The sequence below is a fragment of the Enhydra lutris genome, unplaced genomic scaffold (genome assembly GCF_002288905.1).
Source record: "Enhydra lutris kenyoni isolate GAN:26980312 unplaced genomic scaffold, ASM228890v2 scaffoldscaffold8, whole genome shotgun sequence".
Taxonomy (NCBI): Eukaryota; Metazoa; Chordata; class Mammalia; order Carnivora; family Mustelidae; genus Enhydra; species Enhydra lutris.
Genome location: NW_019154092.1, coordinates 1,958,739 through 1,986,332, shown reverse-complemented (window position 1 = coordinate 1,986,332; position 27,594 = coordinate 1,958,739). Strand labels below are relative to the sequence as shown.

General features: G+C 44.9%; 1 protein-coding gene across 1 annotated transcript in view; it reads left to right on the top strand.

The window, feature by feature from the left end:
• LOC111142528 (ubiquitin conjugating enzyme E2 L3) overlaps positions 1 to 27,594 on the top strand; it is a 60,760-nt gene that overhangs the window by 31,340 nt on the left and 1,826 nt on the right. The window contains exon 3 of the mRNA XM_022495774.1: positions 22,963 to 23,149. Coding sequence (XP_022351482.1) covers positions 22,963 to 23,149 — 187 coding nt within the window. The remainder of the gene's footprint in view (positions 1 to 22,962; positions 23,150 to 27,594) is intronic.

Below are 27,594 nucleotides of genomic sequence, written 5' to 3'. Positions count from 1 at the left end.
GACAGACAGAGATCACAAGTAGGCAGAGAGGCAGGCAGAGAGAGAGGCGGAAGCAGGCTCCCTGCCGAGCAGAGAGCCCGATGCGGGGCTTGATCCCAGGTCCCTGGGATCATGACCTGAGCTGAAGGCAGAGGTTTTAACCCACTGAGCCACCCAGGCGCCCCTCTAGTCCCACTTATTGACAAGACTGTCTTTCCCACTGAATTTCAGTGGTGCCCTTGTTTTCCAATCAATTTCTACAAAAAATAATCTTCCTGGGATTTTGATTGGGATTGCAGTTAAGCATGTGTTCCATTTACTTACCCCCATAATCTCAGCAATATGAGACTTCCAATTCTATAACATGGTATATTACTTGATTGATATATATATCTTTAATTTCTCTTCTTGAATATATATATATATATATATATATTTTTTTTTTTTTTAATTTTATTTATTTATTTGACAGACAGAGATCACAAGTAGGCAGAGAGGCAGGCAGAGAGAGAGGAAGGGAAGCAGGCTCCCCGCTGAGCAGAGAGCCCGACGCGGGACTCGATCCCAGGACCATGGGATCATGACCCGAGCCGAAGGCAGCGGCCCAACCCACTGAGCCACCCAGGCGCCCCCCCTTGTTTGTTTTTTAAGAATATGTTTAATTTCCACATATTTGTGAGCTTTCCAGTTTTCCTTTTGTTATTGACTTCTGGTTGCATTCCACAAAGGCCAAAAAATATACTTTGTGTGACTTAAAGTGGTTTATTGTGGAGAATGTTTCACAGGCACTTGAAAAGAATGTGTATTCTGCTGTTGTTAGAGTGTTCTGTATATGTTAGGTCTAATTGGTTGTTCAAGTACTCCCATTTCCTTGTTGGTCTTCACTGTTGTTCTCTTATTGAAAATGGGGTATTGGGGGCACCTGGGTGGCTCAGTTGGTTAAGCCACTGCTTACGGCTCTGGTCATCATCCCAGAGTCCTGGGATTGAGTCCTGCCTTGGGCTCCCAGCTTGGCGGGGAGTCTGCTTCTCCCTCTGACCTTCTCCCCTCTCATGTTCTCTCTCTCTCTCAAATAAATAAATGAAATCTTTAAAAAGAAAGAAAGAAAGAAAGAAAATGGGGTATTAAAATCCCGAAAGATTTTTTTAGAACTTATATTTCTTATATTTCTCCCTTCATTTCGTCAATTTTTGCTTCATGTATTTTGGTTCATATGTTTGTTGTATATAGGTTTATAATTGTTGTATCTTCTTGATGGATTGAACCTTTGTCAATATATAATATCCTTTGTTGTATTCTTTTTTACTTAAAATCTATCTAGTTTGAGGGGCGCCTGGGTGGCTCAGTGGGTTAAAGCCTCTGCCTTTGGCTCGGGTCATGATCTCAGGGTCCTGGGATCGAGCCCCGCATGGGGCTCTCTGCTCGGCGGGGAGCCTGCTTCCCTCTCTCTCTCTGCCTGCCTCTCTGCCTACTTCTGATCTCTGTCTGTCAAATAAATAAATAAAAATCTTTAAAAAAAAATCTATCTAGTTTGATATTAATATAGTCGCCGTAGCTCTTTTGGTTAGTAATTGCATGGAATATCTTTTTCCATCTTTTAGTTTAGTTTTTTTTATTTTAAGATTTTATTTATTTGACAGAGAGAGAGATCACAGGTAGGAAGAGAGGCAGGCAGAGAGAGAGGGGGAAGCAGGCTTCCCGCTGAGTAGAGAGCCTGATGCAGGGCTTGATCCCAGGACCCTGGGATCATGATCTGAGCTGAAGGCAGAGGCTTAACCTAACTCTCTTCCCCCAGGGGACCCTGTTACTTCTGACTTCTTTATGTCTTTGTAAAGCGAGTCTCTTGCAATCATCATATAGATGGATGGCATTTTCTTATCCATTCTGGTAATCTTTGTCCTTTTTTAAAAGATTTTATTTATTTGCCAGAGAGAGCACGCGCACAGGGTTAGAGTTAGCACAGGCGAGCACAAGCAGGGGGAGTGGCAGACTGAAGGAGAAGCAGGCTCCACGCTGAGTGGATCAGGATCTGAGCCAAAGGCAGCCACTGCTCAACTGCCAGTTGTCCCATCTCTGTCTTTTAAGTGGAGAGATTATCCATTTACATTTCAAGTAATTACTGATAAAGTGTTTGCTTCTGTTATTTATCTCTTTGTTTTCTGGGTGTCTTAAATGCTTTTTGTTTCTAAATTCCTGTATTATTGCCATATATAATAGATTTTTTTGGTAGCATACCATTTTGATTCCCTTCTTTCCTTTTATGTATACTTACTGGTTATTTTCTTAGAGGTTAATTTGGGGATTACAATTAACATCTTAATCTGTTAACAACTTAGTTTGAATAATACTAGTTTAATTTTAATAGTTTTTAAACACTCTTCTCTTATACATCTCTATTACCTCCCATTTTATTTCTTTTATATATTTTTTATTTTTTTAAAGATTTTATTTACTTATATGTTAGAGAGTACAAGCAGAGGGAGTGGCAGGCAGAGGGAGAAGCAGGCTCTATACTGAGCAGGGAGCCTGATTTGGGACTCCATCCGAGGACCCTGGGAGTGTGACCTGAGCCGAAGGCAGACACTTCACTGACTGAGCCACCCATGCATCCCTACCTCCCACTTTTATATGGTTATTGTTTTTTTTTTTTTTTTAAGAATTTATTTATTTGACAGAGAGAGATGATAAGTAGGCAGAGAGGCAGGCAGAGAGAGAGAGGGAAGCATGCTCCCCGCTGAGCAGAGAGCCCAATGTGGGGCTCCATCCCAGAACCCTGAGATCATGACCCGAGCCAAAGGCAGAGGCTTAAACCACTGAGCCACCCAGGTGCCCCTATATGGTTACTGTTGCGAAGAGCAGTTAAAACCCAAAGTACAATAATCTATATTACTAGCTTTTATATTTTTCTGTGTAGTTAAATTTATTATTCTTTATTTCTTCATATGGCTTTAAGTTACTGTCCTTTCATTTAGCCTGTTGGACTCTTGTATTTCTTTTAGGGAAAGTGAAGATTCTACCAGTTTTTTATTTGTTTGCTTGTCTGTTTAAGATTTATTTATTTATTTATTTGACAGATAGGGAGAGGTAGGCTTCCTGCTGAGCAGGGAACGGGATGTGGGGCTTGATCCCAGGACCCTTGGGATCACCACCTGAGCCGAAGGCAGATGCTTAATGACTGAGCCACCCAGGCACGCCCCCCCCCCCCAGCTTTTTTAAAAATCTGGGAATATTTTAATTTCTCACTCATTTTTGGAGGATAGTTTTTGCTGATGTCTTTACCTCTCAACCCCTTGAATATGTCATCCCACTGCCTTCTGGCCTCCATGGTTTCTATTGAGAAATCATTCGTTTTACTGAGGATCCAAGAAATCACTTCTCTTTTACAGCTTTCAATATTATCTCTTTGTCTAGGGCACTTGGGTGGCTCATTTGGTTAAGCATCTAACTCTTGGTATTAGCTCTAGGTCTTGCTCTCAGGGCTATGAGTTCACGCCCAACATTGGGCTCCACACTGGGCTTGGAGCCTACTTTAGAAAAAGATTATTGGGGTGCCTGGGTGGCTCAGTCATTAAGTGTTTGCCTTTAGCTCAGGTCATGATCCCAGGGTCCTGGGATTGAACCCCACATCAGGCTCTCTGCTTAGCAGGGAGCCTCCTCCCTCTCCCTCTCCCTGTGCCTGTAGCTACCCCTGCTTGTGCTTGCTCTCTTTATCTGTCAAATAAATAAATTAAAATCTGTAAAAAAAAAAGAAAAAAAAAGAACATCTCTTTGTCTTCGGTGGTTTGACTGTGTGTTTTGGTATAGATCTCTTTGAGTTGATTCTGCTTGGAGTTCATTAAGCTTGTATTGTAGTTTATTTTTCATAGAATTTGGAAAGTTTTTGCACATTATTTTTCAAAAAAATTTTTTTTGCCTGTTTTCTCTTGCTTAGCCTTCTGGGGGTCCCATAATGTGTATTTTGGTCTTCTTGATGGTGTTCCATATTTCCCTAGGCTCTGTTCACTTTTCTTCATTTCTTTTTCTTTCTGGTCCTCAGACTGGATAATTGTCCTAACTTCAGGCAGTTCTTTCTGATTCTTCCACTTGCCAAAATCTACTGTCACACTCCTCTGCTGTGGCTTTCGTTTCAGTTATTGTGTTTTTCAGCTCCAAAATTTCTGTTTGTTTCCTTTTTAATTTCTGTCTATTGGTGTTCTCATTTTGTTCAGAAATCATTTTCCTGGTTTCATTTAGTTCTTAGTCCATGATTTCCTTTATCTCTTTGATCATGTTTAAGACTGTTGATTTTAGGGGTGCCTGCCTGGCTCAGTCAGAAGAGCATGTGACTCCTGATCTTGGAGTTGTGAGTTCAAGCCCTACATTGGGTGTAGAGATTACTTAAATAAATGAATAAATAAAAACTTAAAAAAAGACCATTGATTTTAATTCTTTGTCTAGTAAGTCCAGTGTTTAGACTTCTTTAGGGATGGTTTCTGTCAGTTGGTTTTATTCCTTTAGATGGGTCACACTTTTTCTCTTTCTTTCTTTCTTTCTTTTTTTTTTTTAAAGATTTTATTTATTTATTTGACAGAGAGAGATCACAAGTAGACAGAGAGTCAGGCAGAGAGAGAGGGGGAAGCAGGCTCTCTGCTCAGCACGGATGCTGAGGCAGATGCGGGGCTCGATCCCAGGACCCTGAGATCATGACCTGAGCCCAAAGCAGTGGCTTAATCCACTGAGCATCCCAGGCATCCCTCTTGTGTGTGTGTGTTTTTTTTTTTTTTTTTTTTTTAAAGATTTTATTTTTGGGGCATCTGGGTGGCTCAGTTGGTTAAATAGCTAAGTCTTTTTTTTTTCTTTTTTTTTCTTTTTTATTTTTTTAAAGATTTTATTTATTTATTTGACAGACAGAGATCACAAGTAGGCAGAGAGGCAGGCAGAGAGAGAGAGAGGAGGAAGCAGGCTCCCCGCTAAGCAGAGAGCCCGATGCGGGGCTCGATCCCAGGACCCCGGGATCATGACCCGAGCTGAAGGCAGAGGCTTTAACCCACTGAGCCACCCAGGCGTCCCTTTTTTTTCTTTTTAAAGATTTTATTTATTTGATCCAGAGAAAGCACAAGCGGAGGGAACGGCAGGGAGAGGGAGAAACAACATCCTCGATGAGCAAAGGGCCTGATGCCGCACTTGATCCCAGAACCCTGGGATCATGACCTGAGCTGAAGGCATACACTTAACCAACCCAGTGAGCCACAAAGGTGCCCCAGGCATCTGACTCTTGATCTCAGGGTCATGAGTTCAAGCTCTGGGTTCGGCTCCATGCTGGGCATAGAGCCTCCTTTAAATTGGGGTGGGGGGGAGGATTTTATTTTGTTACTCATTTATTTTTAAAGATTTATTTGAGAGAGTGTGTGTCAGCATGAGTGGAGGGAGGGGCAGACCGAGTGGGGAAGCAGACTCCTTGCTGACAACCCTGAGATCATGACCTGAGCTGAAACCAAGTCAGCTGTTCAGCCAACTGAGGCACCCAGGTGCCCTGAGATTTTATTTTTAAGTAATCTTTATACCCAGGGTTGGACTTGAATTTTTAACCCCAGGATCACATACTCTATGGACCTAGCCAGCCAGGCACCTCTCCTTTTCTTTGTATACTTCATGGTCTTTGTTTTTGGTGGTGGTTTTGAAAACTGGATATTTGAATATTATAATGTGGAATCAGATTCTCCCTCTTGCCCAGGATTTGCTGGGGTTTTTTTCGTTTTGTCTTTTAAGTGATAACAACAGCCAAGGTAGGGCTTGAACTCACAACCCCAAGATCAACAGTCACATGTTCTACTGACTTAGCCAGCCTGGTGCCCTGGGGTTTGCTGTTCTTGACAGTTTAAGGTTTCATTTGTGTTTTACCCATGTTAGGGCTATAATTTCCTTGAATGTCAAAAGCCTAAAAAAAAAAAAAAAAGAGTTTCTCTCAGTCTGTGCAGACTGGCTCCGTGCTGGGGTACTACTTTAACGCGTAGCCACGTCAGCTGCAGTTCTCCCATAGCCTTTACTTGTTGCTTGCATTGAGGCTACAGTTAGCTAGTGGTGACAGTTACAGATGGGCTCATGACTTTGCCCAGCAGGTAGCCTGCCCTAGGCATATGCATGGCTTTCTCAATTCCCCAGTATCCCAGGGCACATTTGAAGGCCCTAGTTTCCCCCGGTTTCTCCTTGGCTTTTCCTCTTTTGCTTTAGGAAGTCTATTGTATGTCTCAGTCACTCTCTTTGCTCCAGTTGGCTGTGGGCTTGTCATTGCCTCACAGTGTTTTGGAGCAGGGCCAGGATTTTCCACCCTTGTGTGGATTCTGAGTTAGGCAAAACAAAGGTAAGCGCCTTGTAGTCAGCCCCTCAGGTTGCTCTAAGACTGGTTTGAACAGACAGACACACTACTTTGCAAGTAAGGTCTACTCTGCTCCCTCTGGAACCAGGGACCAGGGCCCCACGCTGGAAATAGAGGCTGCCTTCTGCAAGACTGCGGGCTGTCCTGCTAGGGAGCGAGTGGAGTAAAAGCGAGTAAAATTGCCACGAAGCTTTCCTGCCAGTTTTCAGTTGCCTTTTTCTTGATTCTGCATTCATTCCGTTGCTGTAAACCTTGGATTGTTTTCCAGAGTTCATACGAAGTTGGTTCTGACAGTTTCTGTGGGTGTGGGTTTTTTGTTTCTTTGTTTTGTTTTATGTTTCTGTGGAAGGGAGTTTGGAGCTGCTTGCTTTGCCATTTTGCTGATGTTGCTCTCTAAATTTGTAAATTTTAATCAGGAGTGAGTGGATTTCATTAAAGGCCATATTACTGTCAATTAAATTTTATGATATGGGTTTTTCAAAGTGGCCTGTTAATTACAAGTCTCTTCCCTTTCTGGATTAACCCCTCCTTCATCATGAGCTACTTTTAAAATATTCCATTGTAGGGACGCCTATGCAGCTCAGTCGTCTGAGCGTTGGCTCTTAATTTTGGCTCAGGTCTCGATCTTGAGCCATGGGATTGAGCCCTGCATGGGGCTCTGCGCATCAGGGAGTCTGCTTCTCTCCCTCTCCCTTGTCCCTCTCCCCTGCTTGTGTGTGTGCACACACACACTCTCTCAAATAAATAGATCTTCAAAATGCATTTTTTAAAAAATTAAAGTGAGCGCACCTGGGTGGCTCAGTGGGTTAAAGCCTCTGCCTTCGGCTCAGGTCATGGTCCCAGGGTCCTGGGATTGAGCCCCACATCGGGCTTTCTGCTCAGCAGGGAGCCTGCTTCCTCCCTCTCTCTCTGCCTGCCTCTCTGCCTACTTGTGATCTCTGTCTGTCAAATCAGTAAATAAAATCTTTAAAAAAAAATTAAAGTGAAAAAATATTCCATCCTATTAAGTTTACTAGCCTTTAGTGTTTTTGCCTTTGTTTATATGTGAGATTGGATTGTGTGTTCTGTGTGCTAGTGGATTTGGGTAAATGGTCACATGGGTTTCGTGCATCATGAAGTAGAAGTTTTATTCTTTTCTTGTGTTGTGAGTAGCTGAATTTTGCTTTTCTTGTAATTTCGCTTTTATGTTTTGATATCTTCTATTTTCCTTGGTGTTTTCTCTTTGTCCTTTTCTAATTCTGTGATTTGAGTGCTTGCATTCTTTAAGGCGGGAATTCATTCTATCTTTTTTTTTCCCCTAAGATTTTATTTGAGGGAGAGAGAGAGAAAGAAAGAATGGGGGGAGGAGCAGAGTTAAAGGGCTGAGCTCGGAGCTGGACATGGGGTCCGATCTCACCACCTGGAGATCACTACCTGAGCTGAAACCCACAGTGGGATGCTTGACCGACTGAGCTGCCCAGGCGTCCCAAGAATTCATTCCATCTTGAGTTCCGTTCTTGCCTAGGCTACTCCTGTCCCCTGTCATTGTCACCCTGAACTTGTGGTGCTGCTACTGCTAGTTTTAGTTTTACCTGTTACTGAGAAGGTAAGACATACACAGATGGAAACAATCTAAACAGTAACAGTAAGTCGTCTTCTAATTGCCTGTGCCTCAGTTCCTCATCTGTAAAATGGAGCTAATAAGTGCCTGCCTCTCACAGCGGGCAGGGGACTAAAAATAGTTGACAGTGCTCCTAGGCCTGGCGCAGAGCAAGTGTTTACCTCAGCTAATGCTGTGGTTAATGCTCAAGTCAGCTGCCCTGGATGTCTTCGCCTTTGGGCTTCAGAACCACAGACTTGTGAGTCATCTTTGTATCCCTGAGGCCTTGTATATCAAAGGCTGCCTTAAGAATTGTTTTTAAAATGAAAAGAAGGCCCTCTGGAGAGGCCTTGTACTTCCTTGTTGTTTTCCCTGCCAGCTGGTGGGAGAGGAAGCACACTCTCTGACCTGGCAGTTTCTCTGGCCTCCACGCTGGCTCCTGGGGCGCACTGCTCTCCTTTTGGTGCACACACACACACACCAGGTTCTGGTGAACCCCTCTGGATTAGTTTTGGGGATGGGCATGAGTTACACTGATAATATCCTCTTTCAGAAACTGGAAGTACTTCTGTCTCTGAGCAGGCTTTTTCATTTCAGAAGTTCTTTGCAGCACCTCCCAGGCTCACCATCACATCTCCCCCACCAGGGCTGGATACCAACCTCTTTGGAACAGCTTTGCCCCCTTGTCTCGTGCGCTGCACGTCAGGGTCCACCACCAGTTGACTCTAAGTTGGACTGTGGCTAGGATACTCAAAGCTAATTGTTGAGTTAAATTCCTGTTAACCTTAGGGAGAGGCATCACATTCTCCCAGGAACATCACACCTCTTCCTGCTTGGGAAACCTCTTCTACTTAAGGCACCCGTTCTCCTGAGTCTTCTCTGAAACTCCCCAGGCCCTGGTCTCAGTGAATCACATCCTTCCGTGTTCTCTGCAGTCAGCATTCATGCTGGTGAGGTCGCTTTTGATTGCAAGTAAGGAAACCCCCAACTCAGCTTTGCTTCGAAAAGGGAAAGTTAACTGCTCCAGAAAGTCCTGTGGTGCATGCTCTGGGCTGGTTAATCCAGCAGCTCCGTGATGGGAGCAGGGACCTGAATTTGGCCTGTCCCTCTTCTCTGGTTCTTGGTTCTATTCAGCCTGACTTTCAGCCATTCATCACATAGTTGCTGCAGTACTGGGGTCCGCTGCAGGGCCCACAGTGGCCAGGGTAGGAAGAGGACCTCCTCTTCCCTTCATTTCTTTTCTGTCTCTTTGAACGGTTAATTTTGAGATAATCATAGATTCTCATGCAATTATAGTAAGAGAGATTGGCAGTACCTTTCACCTGTTGCATAACCATAGCAGAGTATCATAACCAGAAAATAACAGTGATACAGTCCACTGACCTTGTCTAGATTTCTCCAATTTTAGTATGTGTGTGTTTTTGTCTGTGTAGTTTTTTATCGTATGTGTAGTTTGGTGTGACCAAGAACAAAGACACCCATCCTGGAAGCTGCCCAAAGGCCCCCACATGTCATTATCCAGAACCAGGACACATGGCTTACCCCTGCCCTGACCCCAACCCCGTCTATTACTGGTAGGAAAGTCCCACAATGGATGATAGTGCTGTCCAATTGGGATATCCTGTGAGTCACAGCTGTACTTTTAAGTTTTCTAGTATTTTTAAAAATTCATTTTGGCATTCATTTTGGTAAAATAGTTTAGATAAATATATTAAAAATATTTCTTAACACATAATCCCAATAATTATTACTGAAATATTTTTAAATTCTTTTTTTGTACAAGGTCTCGGAAATCCAGGTGGTATTTTGCACTCATAGCACATCTCAATTCAGAAGAGTTTCTCTTCTCTTCCCTTCCCGCTCCACATGTGGAGCCCACTGTGGGGCTTGAACTCCTGACCCTGAGATCAAGACCTAAGCTAAGATCAAGAGTCTGATGCTTGGGGGCGCCTGGGTGGCTCAGTGGGTTAAAGCCTCTGCCTTTGGCTCAGGTCATGATCCCGGGGTCCTGGGATCGAGCCCCACATCAGGCTTTCTGCTCCTTGGGAAGCCTGCTTTCTCCTCTCTCTCTCTGCCTGCCTCTCTGCCTACTTGTGATCTCTGTCTGTCAAATAAATAAATAAAATCTTAAAAAAAAAAAAAAAAAGAGTCTGATGCTTAACCAACTGAGCCACCAGGCGCCCCAGAAGAGTCACATTCCAAGTGTGCAATAGCCACTAGCAACTGGTGGCTGCTTTGTTGGACAGGTTTAGACCAGTTAGGACTTACCTCTAGATCATAGTGAGGGAGCAGCATGACCATGTACAAAACTGGGGTTTTGCCTGCAAAGAAATGGGGGAATGCCTGTTGGCTGACAGCTTGTTGGGGTGTGCTGTGCTGTGCCACCGCTGCACCACATCACTTTGCCCCCCACCTATTTGGGCACTCCTCACAGTGTGACTTCTGCGTTATTGTGGTATGAATATCTGTCTCAACAAGTTCTGGGTCAGGTAGAAGCCTGTATCAGTTTCCCTTACATTTCTTGCCCCTAGCACCGACATGTCGCACATAGTAGGCACCTCCCAAACAGTTTGTAAATTGAACTTGTAGTTACCCAAAACCAGTATTTCTCAATGCGATTGCGTTATAAACTGCATTTTGGTGTGTGCCTGTGGATTATTTGTGTAGGATTGTCCTTTTTTCTTGTCCAGTAGGTGCCAGTGGCCAGTTTTGTCATTGGGACAATGTAGGGACACTCTCAGGTATTTCTCTCTCTTTCAGGATTCTATTTATTTGAGAGAGATAGAGCACTAGCCAGCTGGAGGGAGAGGCAGACACCCCACTGAGCAGGGAGCCCAAGAAGGGGCTCTATTCCAGGAGCCTGAGATTATGGCCAGAGCCAAAGGCAGACATTTAACTGACTAAGCCACCCAGGCGTCCCTGCTCCCCTCCCCCCATCCCCTGCCCAGGCATTTCTAAACCTGTGAGGGAGGAATAACACTACCCTTAGTTGAGAATTACTCTTTCTGTGTTAGCTTTGATTTGGGCAGGGCAGGGGGTTGGCGGTGGAGTGGGGGGTGATTTATTTATTTGAAGCAGAGAGAGCAAGAGTGCGTGAGCGAGCGCGCGCACTTGCACGAGCAGGGGGAGGAGATAGAGGAAGAGAGAGAATCTCAAGGACACTCCCTGCCTAGCGCAGTGCCTGATGGGGGGCGCTCGATCTCAGGACCCTGAGATCATGACCTGAGCCAAAACCAAGAGTCGGATGCTCAGCCAACTGAGCCACCCAAGTGCTCCAGTTTTTTTTAAAGTCTTGTTGAGATGCACAAACCATGCATTTCCTCCTTTTAAAGTATACAATTCAGGGCACCTGGGTGGCTCCGTCAGTTAAGTGTCTTCCTTCGACTCAGGTCACGGTCCCAGGGTCCTGGGAACAACCGCCACGGTCAGGTTCCCTGCTCAGCGGGGAACCTGCTTCTCCCTCTGCCTCTCCCCTTGCTTGTGCTCTCTCTCTTTCACTCTCTCTCTCAAATAAATAAATCTTTTTCAAAAATAAAGTGTACAATTGAGTGGATTTTAGTATATTCACAGAGTTGTGCCACTATAACCACAATTTTACAACATTTTTCATTATTCCCAAAAGAACCACCCCACCCATAGCCATCACCCTCATCCCTAGGCCTAGGCAACCAAAAAGCTACTTTGTCTCTGTAGCTTTAGCTTATTTTGCATATTTCATATAAATGGAATCTTACAATGTATGACCTTTTGTGTCTGGCTTCTTTCCTTAGCATAATGCTTTCAGGCTTCACCCATGTTGTAGCGTGTATCAGAAATTCATTCCTCTTATTGCCAAATAAGTTTCCATTATAATGGTTATATTCTGTTTACCTGTCCATTCGTCGGTTGATGGGTATTTGGATTGTTTCCAGTTTGGGGCTGTTAAAAATAATGCTGCTGTGAACATTCACGTACAGGTTTTTATGTGGAATATGTTTTCATTTCTTATGGGTATTTACCTAGGGGTGGAGTTGCTGGGTTATATGGTAACTTTATGTTTAACCATTTGAGGAGTTGCCAGACTGTTTCCACAGTGGCTGCACCACTTATATTTCTACCAGCAGAGTATAAGGGCTCTAATTCCTTGTATCTCTGTCAACACTTGCTACTGTCCGTCCTTATCATTACAGCCTTCCTGGTAGGTGCAGAGTGGTATCCCACTGTGGTTTTGATTTGCATTTCCCTGATGGCTAATAATGTGGAATATATTTTCCCGTGTTTATTGGACATTTGTATATCTTTTTTGGAGAAGGGGCTGTTCTGTTCTGTTCATGTTACCTTGCCCATTTTTAAAATTGGGTTATTTGGGCATGTGTGTTTTTATTTTTTTTAAATTCAGTTGTAATTAGCTTATATATATATTTTATATATATATATATATATATATATATATATATATATATAATTTATTTATTTATTTATTTATTTGATAGAGACACACAGCGAGAGAGGGAACACAAGCAGGGGGACTGGGAGAGGGAGAAGCAGGCTTCCTGCTGAGCAGGGAGCCTGATGCGAGGCTCGATCCCATCGTGACCTGAGCCAAAGGCAGATGCTTAACGACTGAGCTACCCAGGCGCCTCTAGCTTTGTTGTTGTTGTTTTTAATATTTTATTTATTTAGAAAAAAAAGATTTTATTTATTTATTTGACAGACAGAGATTCCAAGTAGGCAGAGAGGCAGGCAGGGAGAGAGGGGGAAGTAGGCTCCCCGCTGAGCAGAGAGCCCCATGCAGGGCTCGGTCCCAAAACCCTGAGATCATGACCTGAGCTGAAGGCAGAGGCTTAACCCACTGAGCCACCCAGGCACCCCCTAGCCTTGGTTTTTAAAAAAGCAGTAATACCAGTTTTTCTTTCTTTCTTTCTTTTTTTTAAGATTTTATTTGAGAGAGAGAGTGAAAGAGAGAGCACACAAGCAGGGGGAGTGGCAGAGGTGGGAGGAGAAGCAGACATCAGGGAGCCTGATGTCACGCTCAGTCCCAGGACTAGAGATGGTGAGCTGAGCCAAAAGCCAATGGTTAACCAACTGAGCCACCCAACTGCCCCTCAGTTTTTCTTTCCTAAAAAGAACTTGTTTTATTTCTATGTGAATGACCTGGAATCGACTCCCTGCCTCCTAGATTGGCTGTGAGGTTCTCATACTTCCTACTTTATTAGCCACTCTAAGCTGTGACTGGTACCTGGGATATCCAGAGACGTGGAAATGTTTTCTGTGTATACGCTTCTGGGATCACTGTGTTTCAGGCACATTAAAGCATTATTCTGAGAGCTGACATTCATGGCCATAACATAAATCCTGGCATTGATGATTTATAATCAAGAAGAGAATCTGTTGGCTTAGCAGTTCTGTTAGCAAACATTTGAGGCTTGCTTCTGAGGGTGCCTTGGGTCCTTGCTCTCACGTATCTCCTGGACTAATGGGGGAAGACAGGTGATCAAAATGCAACTAGGAGAACACAGTAAGGAGCTCACCAGAACAGAAAGGTTCCTTGCCACCACTTCCTCTCTCAGATGAAATCAGGCTTCTTCCTTATATGAAAACATCCTCAGGGCGCTGGGGTGGCTCAGTTGATTAAGTGTCCAGCTCTTGGTTTTTGGCTCAGGTCATGACGATCTCAGGGTCCTGGGATTGAGCCGTACAAGGGGTTCCCTGCTCATTGGGGAGTCTGCTTCAGATTCACTCCCTCTGCCACCCCCGAACCCATGCCTTCTTTCTCCTTTCTCAAATAAATAAGTAAATCTTAAAAAAAAAAAAAAAAGAAAGAAAGAAAGAAAGAAAAGAAAAGAAAATGGAAGAAATATCATTTCTGATTTTGTGGCTTCCCAGAATGGGTGCTGCCACCATGTCCTCATGGCTCCCTGCAGCCTTGCCAGCTCTGCTTTCCTGCTTTTCAGCCAGGGGAGCTAGCCGGTGCTCTTGGGAACGCATGGTAGCTTTGTTTTTTATTAAAAAAGTATGTTGGGTCTTTACTGCTCCCGCGGACACTCATGATACTATTGATTTCATCTTTACAAATGAAGAGGAGTTCGTGCCCTGCAGTGGGGCGGTGGTAAGGAAATTGTGGTGCATCCAAACCATTATGAAGATTGAGGAGCTACGTAAGTGTATGGGTGATGAGGATAAAGTCGGTAGCACACTGCAAGGTCAATAAAAATAAACGTGTTATGGCACCGCACGTACAAATCCCGGGATGTGAGAGGGTGCGCGCTGATGTGTTCACCTAAAAGAAAACGGGCAGGAGTGCTACCTGCTAGGGTGCTGGCCCCAGTTCTCTGTTAGGGAGAGAGACGAGAGTAGCCTGTTTTCTACCACAACACAGATTTCTCTCTCTGATAGCACCGAATGTCATTTTAGCAGCTCTGGAGGCCGGCTTGTAGAAAGCAACGTGTGTTCTTTCTTGGCTTGCCTGCCCTCTACCTGAGGGTCCCTCCTTCAACCTTGAGCTCCTCTCCTCTCCCTCCTGGGAGAAGTTAGCCACCTCTGGCGCAGCTCCCTCAGCCTCCACTGGAGCAAAAATGTAATCTATTCAACAGAGTTTTATTGCCTCGATTTTCTGTTTGTTACTTAATGGATACAGAGTGTTTGAAGGCAAGGAAAGTCTTGAAATTAGAGAGAGGGGGTACAACATTATGAATTCACTATACCACCGAATCATACATGCCAAAATAGTTAATTGTATATTACGTGAATTTTGCCTCAATTAAAACACTTTTTTTCCAGGGCACCTGGGTGGCTCAGTGGGTTAAAGCCTCTGCCTTCGGCTCAGGTCATGATCCCGGGGACCTGGGATCAAGCCCCGCATTAGGCTCTCTGCTCAGCAGGGAGTTTGCTTCTCCATCTCTCTCTCTCTGCCGGCCTCTCTGCCTACTTGTGATCTCTGTCAAATAAATAAACAAAATCTTTAAAACAAACAAACACTTTTTTCCTACTTGTGACAAAACCTAAAGACTTGCCAAAGCTAGTAGGGTGCTTGGGTATCTGTGACACTGGCACCCCCGCCTTCCTTTTTTCTTTCATTGCCTTCTGGTGACTGGTATACTGTTCTTGACTAAAAGTATCTTGGACTGTCCCAGGCACAGTATAAAAGCTCCTTCAATGCTAGATTATTTTTTCAGTTTGGAAGAAGGAAGATTTCTTACAAGTCCACCCTGACCCCCGGGAGCACATGTGAAGCTTTGGTTTCCTTCTTTCACCTCTTTGTTGCTGCGTTCGTAGTTACAGTCTCTCACCTTCCTTTCTGGGTCCTTACTCACCTTACAGCCCGCTTCACCGGAAATCCTCACCTGACAGACCCCTTCCTTCTTTCCGCATCGCCTCTCTGGACTGAGATGGAGCCAAGTCCTGCCTCTCTCAGGACCCAGCCCCGGTGGGTTTTCCGCTCTTCTCTACTTTCCTGCTGATTCTCCTATAGCTTCTCACTTCTGCCTTTCTGTTGCTGTAATGGTTGTAGCCAAATGAGGGGATCCCTACATAAAACATAATTTTGTCACCAATCTCACATTACACTGGAGATATTTTCGGGGAAGAGCATCCCTCCATATTGGTGGGAACTGTTGCGCTCCTGTCAAAGCCAGCTGCAGGCTTTGTGGACAAAAGCCACAGGGGCACTGCCCTCCGTGGTCTCTTTGACATTGAGTGTGGCTCCACCTGCAAGGCGCTGTGGCCTAAGAAGTGGGCAACAGCTGGACCGCAGGGTGGGAGACCGTGTATAGCAACATGAACAGAAGTACAAAAGGATAGAGACAGTATGACTCCAGTTTCATAACTACTTGTAAGTAATACATACAGATGTCCAGAATAAAATGCCTTTGTTTACACTACATATGTGTAGAGAACATACCAGGGCCATGCAGCAGGGGACTAACAGCTCTTATCCTGAGGGATGGAATGTTTAATATACTTCGGGGTACGAATGTTAGCTATGTCATTCTTTTTTTTTTTTTTTTTTTTTTTTTTTAATTTATTTACTTGTCAGAGAGAGGGAGCAAGCACAGGCAGGGGGAGCAGCAGGCAAAGGGAGAAGCAGGCTCCCCGCTGAACAGGGAGCCCGATGCGGAACTTGGTCCCAGGACCCAGGGATCATGATCTGAGCCGAAAGCAGACGCTTAACCGACTGAGCTGCTCAGGCATCCCAGCTACTTCCATTCTTGGGGGGAAAGTGGATTGTGTTGTGAGAAGTACATATGAATTGAGAGCAGAGGAAGTTTCCTATTGAATTCAGTTCATGGAGACGGTGATTTTTAAATTTAGATATAATTCAAAAGGTAGCTTGGTCACGAGAGACAAGAAAACGGGTTTTAAAAATACTCTTTCATGGGGTGCCTGGGTGGCTCAGTGGGTTAAAGCCTCTGCCTCAGGCTCAGGTCATGATCCCAGGGTCCTGGGATCGAGCCCTGCATTGGTCTTTCTGCTCAGCGGGGAGCAGCTTCCCCTCCTCTGTCTGCCAGCCTCTCCACCTACTTGTGATCTCTGTAAAATAAATGAATAAAATCTTTTTTAAAAATAAATAAAAATACTCTCTCGCATTTGTAAGTTTTAATGTGATGGAATTCTGTAACATCGGGTATTCGTTGACAAAGACCTATACTGTGAAGTGCCCTACAAACCAAAACCATTGGAGACAGTACAAACGACTCCTCTTTAGAAAGCAGCATTAACGCAGAATGAGCCTACTGATCGAACAGATTTTGTGATTCAGGCAACAAGAAAGTGCATTTTCAGAATAGATACGAAAGAAAAAATACTTGACAATTTACATCTTCTTTGTTCAGAAGACCCATGACAAGATTCTAGAGTGGACCCTGAAGGCTTGAGCGCATAGACAGCTCCCCTTTAATAAGAGCTCAGCTCGAGGGGCTGACTGGACTTGGCATTCTAGTCGTAGTGAATCTCTGGCTCTGTTAACTTGCTGGGTGAAACATAGTGAAAGGATGCTGCTGAGGGGTCGTCACTAAAGGGGACAGAAGTGGATGCAACACACAGAGCCTTCAGTCCGTCTGACCCTTGAAGAAGGGACAGCACGGTCATTAGCTCTAAACCAGGATCCTCCTGTTCACATCAGGTGAGGCGTGAGTCCTGTGTGTGGTGTCAGTTAGCTGTGCACACGCCGTGGGGACATGCCGTGTGGCAGCAGTCCATGTCAGGGAGTGGGAGGACTGGCCTGACTTCCTCTCACTGCCAGAGAGCTGTGCGGTGTCCTCACTGCAGGACAGAGAAAGCAGTCACAGCGGTGACACAAACTGTGACTTCTGTGGGATAATTGAAGGAGTCGGTCTTCACTCAAGGAAGGGAAGACATGAAACACAATGGAGTCTTGGGATTCTTAAAGGGTTGCCCTGGGAAGGAAAGGTTAGGCTTGGCCCCAGGGTTAGGGGTAGGACGCACAGGTCAAAGCCTGGGGGGAGGGGGTGGATTTGGTGCCTGTGTGGAGGAGCTGTCTCTCGGTGAAGTCTGTCTTAGTCGCTGCAGGATGGCTTTGTGCCTTGCACAGTGGGTGTCAGGAACTGTGAAGGATCTCAAGTTTTTACCCTACTTGCAAGCTAACAGCCTATTGGATGCGGCAGGCGACATAAGACTTCTAGTCCAGAGGCAGAGAGAGACAGGGACTCAGGGCACCAAAAGCAGCGTGAACAGCAGCACATGCTCATGGCTTCCCTGGGCCTGCAGGTCACACAGAGGTGACGAGGATGGGCCCGGAGGGTTCCGGCACGTGCAGTGAGTTGTGTTACCAGAGAGGAGGTCTGAGGTTAGGGTCTTTGGCTGATTGCTCAACTTCCATCTCATTTGTCTCATTTCCAGATGTGGCTGATGACAACATCTGCTTGAGGTTGCCGTGGGGGGAGGTCAATTGGAGGGAAGACAGAGAAGCAGCTAGCATGTCATAAATCCTTGGTAAAGAGCGGTCAAATCTTCTGTACATGCATGTGTATCATGACTAGAAGCAAAGGCAGAAAAATGGATTATAAGCACAAGAGCAGTACCAAAGTTAGTTTTCTTTTTCCTTTTCTCCTCAACCATACTGTTTATAAAATAAACAATAAACACCTTAAAACCAGTCATGTCTATAAAGGGAGAGTGGATACATGTTTGGCTAATCACCTATAGCGTCTTCAGGAGAGAGAGAAATAAAACTTGAAGGCTTTGCACTAACTGAGAGCATGTAAAATTAGCAGAAGAAATTAATTTTACATCTAAAAATATTCCCTGACATAGTGGTATCTGCTAAAAGGAATGTAAGACACCCATATAGGCGGGAATAACAGAAAAACATTGGTCAGGGTCATGTGTAAAGATAAAAGTGCTAGAATCTTTGGTGAATTTGACGATGGAGTGGTGTTACAACTTGATCTTGGTGTGAGGCAAATTCCTGGATAGTTGTGTAATATTTCTCTACCGCACAAACATGTTTTCTCATTAAGGTCTCTTGTAGTTTCTGAGCTACCTTCCAGAGTAAGTTTAGCTCTGAAATGTCAAAAACTCACATGTGGTGCTTTAGGCCTTTCTCCAGAAGGTATATCCTGTGTTTTAATTTTTGCACGCCTTCTTCCACAAAAATCACTGGCACAGGTGGAAAGTCTGTGTGATTGGCACACCCCCGAGCTACTCCTTTGTTCATCCCCAGAGCCCCAGACAAGGACAGAGGCTCAGGGAAGGTAAGGTGAGCATAGCCACGTTCCGTGGGGAGTGGTGAGAGGCTCGGCCTGTAGTGCTTCTGGCAGCAACAGAGCTGCTTTTCTTTGAGCTTTTTGCGCCAGGGCCAGGCACGTTGGACCGTGTGTGCTCAAACCTCCTCCTCAGTGCGCACTGCAGTTACACACCCACATCGCAGCTGTTCGGGAAGGTCCCAGGCTTGCCCAGTGAGCAGGAGGTAGAGCCAAGGTTAGCACTGCTAACTGGACCTGGCTCATTCTTGTCTTCCAGCTCCTAGCGCAGGGCCCAGCATTAGGTAAGCCACAGGGTTGATCAGTCTGGGGCAATGAATGAATAAATCTGGCAGATATGGCCAGCCAAACAAAAGTTGTATAGGAAAGCTCTTTTTACATGGCTCAAGTGGTAGAAGTGAATATGATTTTTTTTTTTTTATGATTTTATTTATTATTTGACAGAGACACAGCGAAAGAGGGAACACAAGCAGGGGAGGGGGAGAGGGAGAAGCAGGTTTCCCACTGAGCAGGGAGGCTGATGCGGGACTCGATTCCGGGACCTTGGGATCATGACCTGAGCTGAAGGCAGACGCTTAACTGAGCCACCCAGGCGCCCCGTGAACATGATTTTTACTTAGAAAATTTAAAAATTTAAAAAAAAAAGAAAAAATTTAAAAATTAATTTATTAAAAAAATTTTTTAATTAAAAATTAATTTATTTAAAAATAAATTAATCTTAAAAACCAAAAGCAAAAACAAAACAAAACCCCTAAAAACCAAAAATGAAAACCAAAAGCCATCTTATCTTCTCTGAGTTCCCCCATTGGTAATTTGTACAAATCTGTACATTTGTAACAGTGAGTCGAGCTGCCCTTGGTAGTGAGTGACTCTGGGTAGGCACACAGGACAAGGCCTGGGAGGGGTCTGCTGCCTCTTTAACTTATGGAGAGTGTTGTAGAGAATTCTGAAGAAGGGATTAGCAAAGGTTTTGTTGGGATAAAAACGATTTTCCAGTCTTGTCTTCTCCTAACCTTTCTCACGTATGTGCCAGGTGTGTCCCCATATAGGCACCCAGCCTGGACTGTTTGCTAACATCTCCACCTTATTCCAAACCCTGAGTCTCCCAGCTTCCCCACAAGCTTCCCCACAGATTAATCTTCTGACAGGGTATCCACTGGTCAGAGGGGAGTTCAGTGGCCTCAGCCTTTCTTCGGGAAGACCCCATGTAGGCGCTCAGCCACACTGGTGGCTCCCAGCCTCTAGTCTTGGCCCAGATCGCCCCTTCCAAGCCCCACCATCCTAGTCTTTAGTCTTCTCTGCCTGGAAGACCTCTCTTACCCCTCAGCCTTCCCTAATTTTACCTGTCTTCAAAGCCCTTGCAACATGTCTCCCTTCTTTGGGCAGGATTAGAACATGGGTCAGTGTGGAGATCTGGTGCCTGCCAACCCTGTTCCCCAGCAGAGAAGCTGTGTTTGCTGGAAGATGCCCAGGTGGTCTGAGGGTTAAAGAGGAAGGGCCATGGTGTGGGGGCTCTCAACAGCATTCCTGGCACTCTGAGAAGCTTAGCTTTCTTTGGGTTGGGTGTGATACAGCAGGAGAGCCAGAGTACTAGGAGAAGGCAGTAGATGAAGGGTTTGCTCAACTTCCTGAAGGTAGACGGAGGGTGGGGCTCTTTATCTTGGGTCATCTCTCAGGGGCTCCTGGGCCCATCAGGGTGTCCAGCCCCTGAGGTCTAGATCTTCAAGCCATCATAGGGACAGGGAATTGGGGCATGGTTCTGGCCCTGACTGGCTACCAGCTAGGGGCAAGTTGAGCTCCCCAGAATCTAGCCATCCAGCTGGATACTGGCTTTACTTTGAGGAGATCTAGCTAGCCAGAATTTGGAGCCCTGGCTACCTGTTTGGCCTCCCAGAATGTGGTATAGTCTTGGTTGAGTTGTTAATTACCCCTGGTGTGACTTCATATTTTCTTTTTCTTTTTTAATCTTTTTAGATTTATTTATTGTTTTTTTTTTTTTTTTAAGATTTATTTATTTATTTTAGGGAGGAGGAGGAGAGAGAAAGACTCTCCAGTAGACTCTCTGCTGAGCATGGAGCCTGACAGGGAACTCAGTCTCACGACCCTGAGATTATGACCTGAACTAAATCCAAGAGTCAGGCATTTAACTAACTGCACCATCTAGGTGCACCCACCTCTATTTTCAAAAAAGATGAGATATTTGTAAAAGACCTGTCTGATAAAGGGCTATTATCCAAAAATAAGCAAAAAAAGTCTTAAAACTCAATAATAAGGGGGAAAAAGGCAGATTTTATTTTTATGTTTTTAAAAGATTTTATTTGAGAGTGAGAGAGAGTGAGCGTGAGAGCACAAGCTGGAGGGCGGGCAGAGGGAGAGGAAGAAGCAGATGTGGGACTCTATCCCACAACCCTGGGATTATATAACCTGAAGGTAGATGCTTAACTGACTGAGGCGCCTAGGTGCCCCAAAGTCTGCTTTTAAAATGGGCAAGAAAGGGGTGCATGGGCGGTTTAGTCAGTAAAGCATCTGCCTTCGGCTTGGGTCATGATCCCAAGATCCTGGGATCAAGTCCCGCATCCGGCTTCTTGCTCAGCAAGGGGCCTGCTTCTCCCTCTCCCTCTGCTTGCTGCTCCCCCTGCTTGTGCTCTGACAACTGAATAAATAAAATCTTTAAAAATAAATAAAATAAATGTCTTTGAAAAACAAAACAAAACAAAACTAGAGGCGCCTGGGTGGCTCGGTCGTTAAGCGTCTGCCTTGGGCTCAGGTCATGATCCCAGGGTCCTGGGATCAAGCCGCACATTGGACTCCCTGCTCAGCGAGAAGCCTGCTTCTCCCTCTCCCACTTCCCCTGCTTGTGTTCCCTCTCTGACTGTCTCTCTCTCTGTCAAATAAATAAATAAAATCTTAAAAACAAAAAACAAACAACATACTCTTAACCTACAATCCAGGAATCATGCTGCTCCGTGTTTCCCCAGCAGAGGTGGAAAGGGGTGTCCATACAAAAACCTGCACACAGATGTGTAAGGCAGCCTTATTCATAGTTGCCCAACTCAGAAGCAACCAAGATGTCCTTCAGCAGATGAATGGATAAATAAGTGGTGCTAAATCCAGACAATGAAATATTCAGTGCTAAGAAGAAATGAGCTATTGTGCCATGAAAAACATGGCAGAACCTTAAATGCATATTACTAAGTGAAGGAGGCCATCTGTAAAGGCTATATATACTGTCAGATTCTAACTCTAATGTACGATACCTTACCCAAACCATAGAATGCACGACACCAAGAGTGAACCCTAGTGTAACTGGACTGCGCGTGGCAATGAGGTGTCCATGTAGGTTCATTGATTGTAACAAACAAACCAGTCTGGGGGGGGATGTTGGTAGTGGGGAGGCTGTGTGTGAAGGAGGGGACTTAGAGGAACCCAGCTCACCTTTCCTCTGCTATCCAAAGGTAGAGTATTTTGTGGCACGTGGCTGGGTCAGTCAGTGGAGCCCGCGACCCCTGGTCTCCAGGTTGTGAGTTTGAGCCCCACATTGGGTGAAGGGATTGCACAAGAATAAAATCTTAAAAACCACACAAACAAAAGTAGAGCATTCCTAGGAAACCTTGTGTAAGCCAAAGTGGTGTAAAGCAAAGAAACATTTAATTACCATTAACTTACATGGAAAAAACGTTTATGTTCCCAGACCCCCAAAATAACCTCTCTCAGGCTTGTCTGATACTTTAGGACACATCTTGCTAACAGATAACACAAAATAAATCAGGTAAAGCACAGGTGCTCACAGACAAGAATTCAGCGCTCTGGCAGCTACACTGAGTGTAGTTCCTGGGGGAGGCTCTGGGCGGCGCCACCACTCTGGACGCTCCTGGTGCTCACTGCCTGTGTATAAAGGATTGCCGCAAAACAAACATGGGGTGCTATATTTCACTTTTATGCCTTTTTCGATAAAAGTGAAAATCCTCTTCAGATGTCTTTCTGTTGGCTAGCAAAACAGTTACTAACGTAGGCCTTTGATGAAAGTGAAGTGGCGTCACTCAAACTTTTGGAAAGTGAGGGATACCTGTACTTCCCTCTTGCTGTTGCTGTAGACCTAAAACTACACAAACAAAAGCTATTAAGGGTACAAAGATAAAGAGACCACACCGTCTATCTCAGAGTTTTCTGGAATTTAGCAGACATCTTGCTGTAGAAATACTGATTATTGGTGGCCCTCAAGGTGACAAGGTTTCAATTGGCATACTACTTGAAATAAATTAATTTTCCAAGTAAACAGAGCAGTTCTGTCTCAGCGACAGGTTTTTGAGCTGTAGTGTGTTCATTTGCCCTTTCCTCGTTCCCTGCAGGACAACCCTCCATATGATAAGGGGGCCTTCAGAATCGAAATCAACTTTCCAGCAGAGTACCCATTCAAACCACCGAAGATCACATTTAAAACAAAGATCTATCACCCGAACATTGATGAAAAGGGGCAGGTCTGTCTGCCAGTAATTAGTGCTGAAAACTGGAAGCCAGCAACCAAAACCGACCAAGGTAAGGCATGCTTCTTATGTCTTCCCAGATGGTGCTGCTGTGGGGGCAGGAGCCATGTCTCACAGAGTCCAGAGAAATTTTACCTGACCAACTCCGGTACATGTAGAAGTGCTGCTGAGGTCCCACCATTTCTCGTGGGCAGGACACATCTCAGTTAAACTGTTGACCTGTGTAGGTATTGGAGGAGGCCCTCCTGTGTTCCTGACCAGTGGGGACACATGTAGAGAGACCAGCCCAGCATTGGCTGCCCATGCAGTAAGGGGCCACGCTTCAAGTTTTCATGAAGGACTGCAGGGCTGCTCTGAATGATAAAGGGCGAGTGGTATTTAAGGTGACCTCACACAGCAGTTAGCACATGAATTTAGACTTGAAGGAGGAAGGGAGGTTAGAGAGGTCCTGCCAGACTAAAAGAAGGGCGTAAGGCAAAGCCATGTGGTGGGCAGCACCATGCTGGTGGCTCAGAGGGGGTGGCATGGTGGGGAGGGCATGGTCCTGTGGGCTGTGTGCCCTGACAAAAGTACAGTGTTGGCCATGTGTGGTCGCGTGCCTCTGTGCTCATTTTTCTGGGAAGGATACTTGATTGATCATTATGGTTAGCTTTCCTCTTGTCCTGTGGAAATTGGAAATATCTAGATTTTGTTACAGACTATGTCCAGTTTTTATTTGTTAACTCCAGAACTTTCTTTTGAACACCTCATCTCATATTATTAGTGGCTTTCTGATGTATAGCTACCTGAACCACTGTATGGTCTTTACAGATTAAAGGGAGTGGATGAGGCTGGAATTGTGAGGCCACAGGTGGTTTTTCAGTGACCATTATAGTCATTTTTTGGTGGAACCCTTGGAAGAAGGAGTTGAAAACCTTTTGCACGGGAAGTTGAGCCTTCCTTATTTGAAATAATTGCCGTGAAATGTGTCCCACCAGGTTTCACAGCTGAGTCGTAGAAAGGACTGGGTTTCAGTGTTGAATCAGAATAGAAGGATCTCCAGTGGACGTGACATTTGGTCATGTACAAGTTGATATTTATAAAAGCTTGACGAAGTATGTTCTTCAGTGCACACCCTTGGGTTTTTTTCCTGTAGAAATTCCTTGTCCTCACATATGTCAAGCATGTTTGTCCCTGGCACTTGCTGCTGTGTTCCCTTGCTTCTGCTATTACTATATTACAAACCAGCTCAAAACTTCACGGCTTAACATAACAAGAATTTGGTATTCCTCATTCTTTGGGTTGGCTGGGCTCAGCTGGGTGGTTCTACAGCTGGTCATTCCTGAGGTCACTCACGGCTCAGTATCTATGTAATTCAGCATTCATGGCAACTTCAGGGTATATAACTAGTGCAGAAAACCCTAGAATCGACTGTACATGGCATGTCCACAATAGGCACATCTACAGAGAGAGAACATAGAGTAGTGCTTGTCAGGGCTGATATGGAGAGATTAGGAAGTGAGTGTGAGAGTGGGTGGTGTTTTTGGAATGATGAAGATGTTCTGGTGAACATTTTCACCAGAAATGCTGTTATCACACAGTTTTTGTGTATCTACTAAAAAACAACTTAATTGTACACTTTCGAGAGTTTTTTTATATCTCAGTATTTTTAGTATCTCAATTTTTAATTACGAAGTAGGGAAGCATTAAAAACTGAGCAAAAATAGCAGGAGAAAAGTCAAGAAACAAAGCAAAACTTTATCAGAGAGGTAGCAGAAGTTGGTGATAATCACAGCAGAAGAAAAGAACTTGAAGACAGAGTTCTTTCTCTTCAGCAATGTATGTGGTTCTAGTAGATGTCTCAGCAGCAGAATGAGGTCTTAGTTTGGTAGTTGAACAAGATTTGCCATATAGAGTCATCAACAAAGCCAGCATAATACGGACTCAACAACAGCAACAAAATTATATAAAGAAAAAAATCAAATAATTCCTAAATTGAATGTTTCAGTTCCCCCTTACATTATCTTAAGACAAATCAAGCAGATAAAATTTAGAGGATTCAAGAAATATAATAAACAGCAGAAGACTAATTAGATTTTGTAGCACATTCTGTGGGAAGGCTGCTTATGCACTGCACACCTTCAGGGTTGAGGGAAATTTCTATTCACATCTTATTCTGAGAACGGAGCCCCTGGATCTCTGTGAAAAGGGGTGGGCATTGAATCATGGATATTGTTTACATCCCCTATTACAAAGAAACTGTAAGAACAAAAATGAGGAAATTTTATAGCCTTTATTCTCTGATCCTATACATTGAGAATAGGAGGTAAATTTTGATAATGTTTTTAAACTCTTCCATTTTGGAGAGAAAATAAAATACTTCTGAGGAACATTTGGGTCAAAGAGAGGTTAAGAAAAAAAAGGCAGGGCCAGACCATTTGTGAAATATAATGAGTGTGCTGTTTTAAGTATGAAAATGCTGGGATGGGGTCACAGTTGTAGTCTGAAAAGCAGTTGTAGCTGTCAGGGTCCTCACTAGCAAAACAAGCTAAGCTCAGCTGGCTCTTATTACAGTTGAGCTGAGGAGCCAGAAATGCACCCAGAGGAACAGAGAAAGGATGAAATACTTGCCAGAACTACTAAATAAATTGGAAAATATTTCAACTTGATCAAATAAGTGAAAGCAAGTTCCCAGAAAATAATTAAATAGATATAGTAAACTTGCAAAGTGATTGGCTTTTAAAGAGCCACCCTTAATAGTGAACAAAGGGTTCTCTGCTGAAACATCGGCTGTGAAGATGATCATAGTGAAAAGCAGAGAGCCTGAGTACCCCCACAGAGGGTGAGCAGGAAACCTTGAAAACTCCTCACTGCCCTCCCCACACACCCCCACTGCACTTATCCAGGCAAGGGCCCCTTGAGGTTCCTGAAATGCTAATGAAGCAGCAGTTCTGCTAGAGAATAGTCTCTGATCACAGCAGAAGACAGGCAGCCATCTGTTCATGCCCTGAGTCACATGTGGTGCAGGATTCCTGCCTGAAGTCGAGACGACAGAGGGATATGGAGCAGTCTCGCAGCTGAGCACAGGGTGGAAAATCTGGGAGCTTGCTAAAGGAGGGCATGGCCAGCAAGCTGGGGTAGTGTCTGTGAGAAACTGAAAGGTGTCCTCTGGAAGAGTATTGGTCCCAGTGCAGCTGCTTCCCCTGGCTGGACAGGGGTGCTCATTTTAATGTTTGTTGATGCGTGTCTTCTGCTTCTAGCAAGTGAAAGTGATTTTCCATTGGAGTTACATTTACTTTTTCTTTGAGAAAAATTTTCTTTCTTTGAGAAAAATTGTATTTTAAAAAATGAGGTGATTTGGAAGAAAATATTAGGTAAATAATCATTTAGGCCATATGTGGGTATGTGGCAAACACTGGAATCCCAGTGGAGGGAGTTGGGGAAATAGGGACAAATAGGAACAAACAAAATAGCTTTATTATCATTCGTGCTGTTATACAAGAATCAAATATGAAAGGGATAAATCTTAAATAAACAGACAAAAAAAAAATGTACTTCCAGGGCCTACTTCCTCTTAGAGATATTTACAGGTGGGAGGTGATAATGCCTGCCCCTGAGGGTGCTGTGGGGATTGGATTAGGAACTGCCTCAGCCTGCAGAGATGCTTCCAGGCCCTTCACAGTCCACCCTCTTTGGCCTCCAGCCCCTCCTCCCTGCTCAGCCTGGACCCCGCCAGCCCTGCATGTGCCTCACCTGTTGCTCCGTCTCACCTGGTAGCACTGACAGGCAGATGTGAGGGCACGTGGTCTTTGGGTGCCCCGCCAGGAGTGCTTAGTGCTGTTCCTCCCACTCAGAGTGAGCTAGTGGCTGAGTAGGCCTTTGTGCCTGGCTCAGCCAGCATTAGCATTTAATCCATAACTTGTAATGCAGTGGGGAGAACATGGTCCCCAGCAAAGGAACCCATGGCCTCGGTAATCTAGAGGAGAGATGCCTTTTTGCTAGGAATGTGGCAGTGGGAGGGAACCCAGCATTCTGGGGGGTGCTGGTCCTAATCAGGGCTGGATGAGGAGAAGCGTGTGTAAGAAGGCAAAGTGGCTGCATGCAGCCCACTTCTGAGGTGAGGGTCCTGGGGTTCCTGGACCTTCCGTTTCCCCCTCGATCTCCCTTCCCCACCTTCCATTCCCTTGTGGCCTTGCCACCCCAGGGCCAGCCTTCCAGTACATCTAGGCCTTACTGTACTTTGGGAGAGTGTTGTGGGGCCCACCCCAAGCAGTTGGTGTGGTTTCTGCTTGTGGAATCGAGAGCATAACTCTGGTGAGGGTTATCTACCTTCTGGTAGTTAAGACAGGGTGTCAGGTGAACCTTTCTCAGCTAGTTCACGAGCTCCTAGGGGTCTTCCGGAGTGGGCTCACTGTGCATTTACACCATGCAGACACCAAGCTCCCCTGAACCGCTCGTAGCGGTGGGACATGTCACCCAGTCCCTACCCTAGAGAAGCTCCACCTGTGTGTGCAGGTG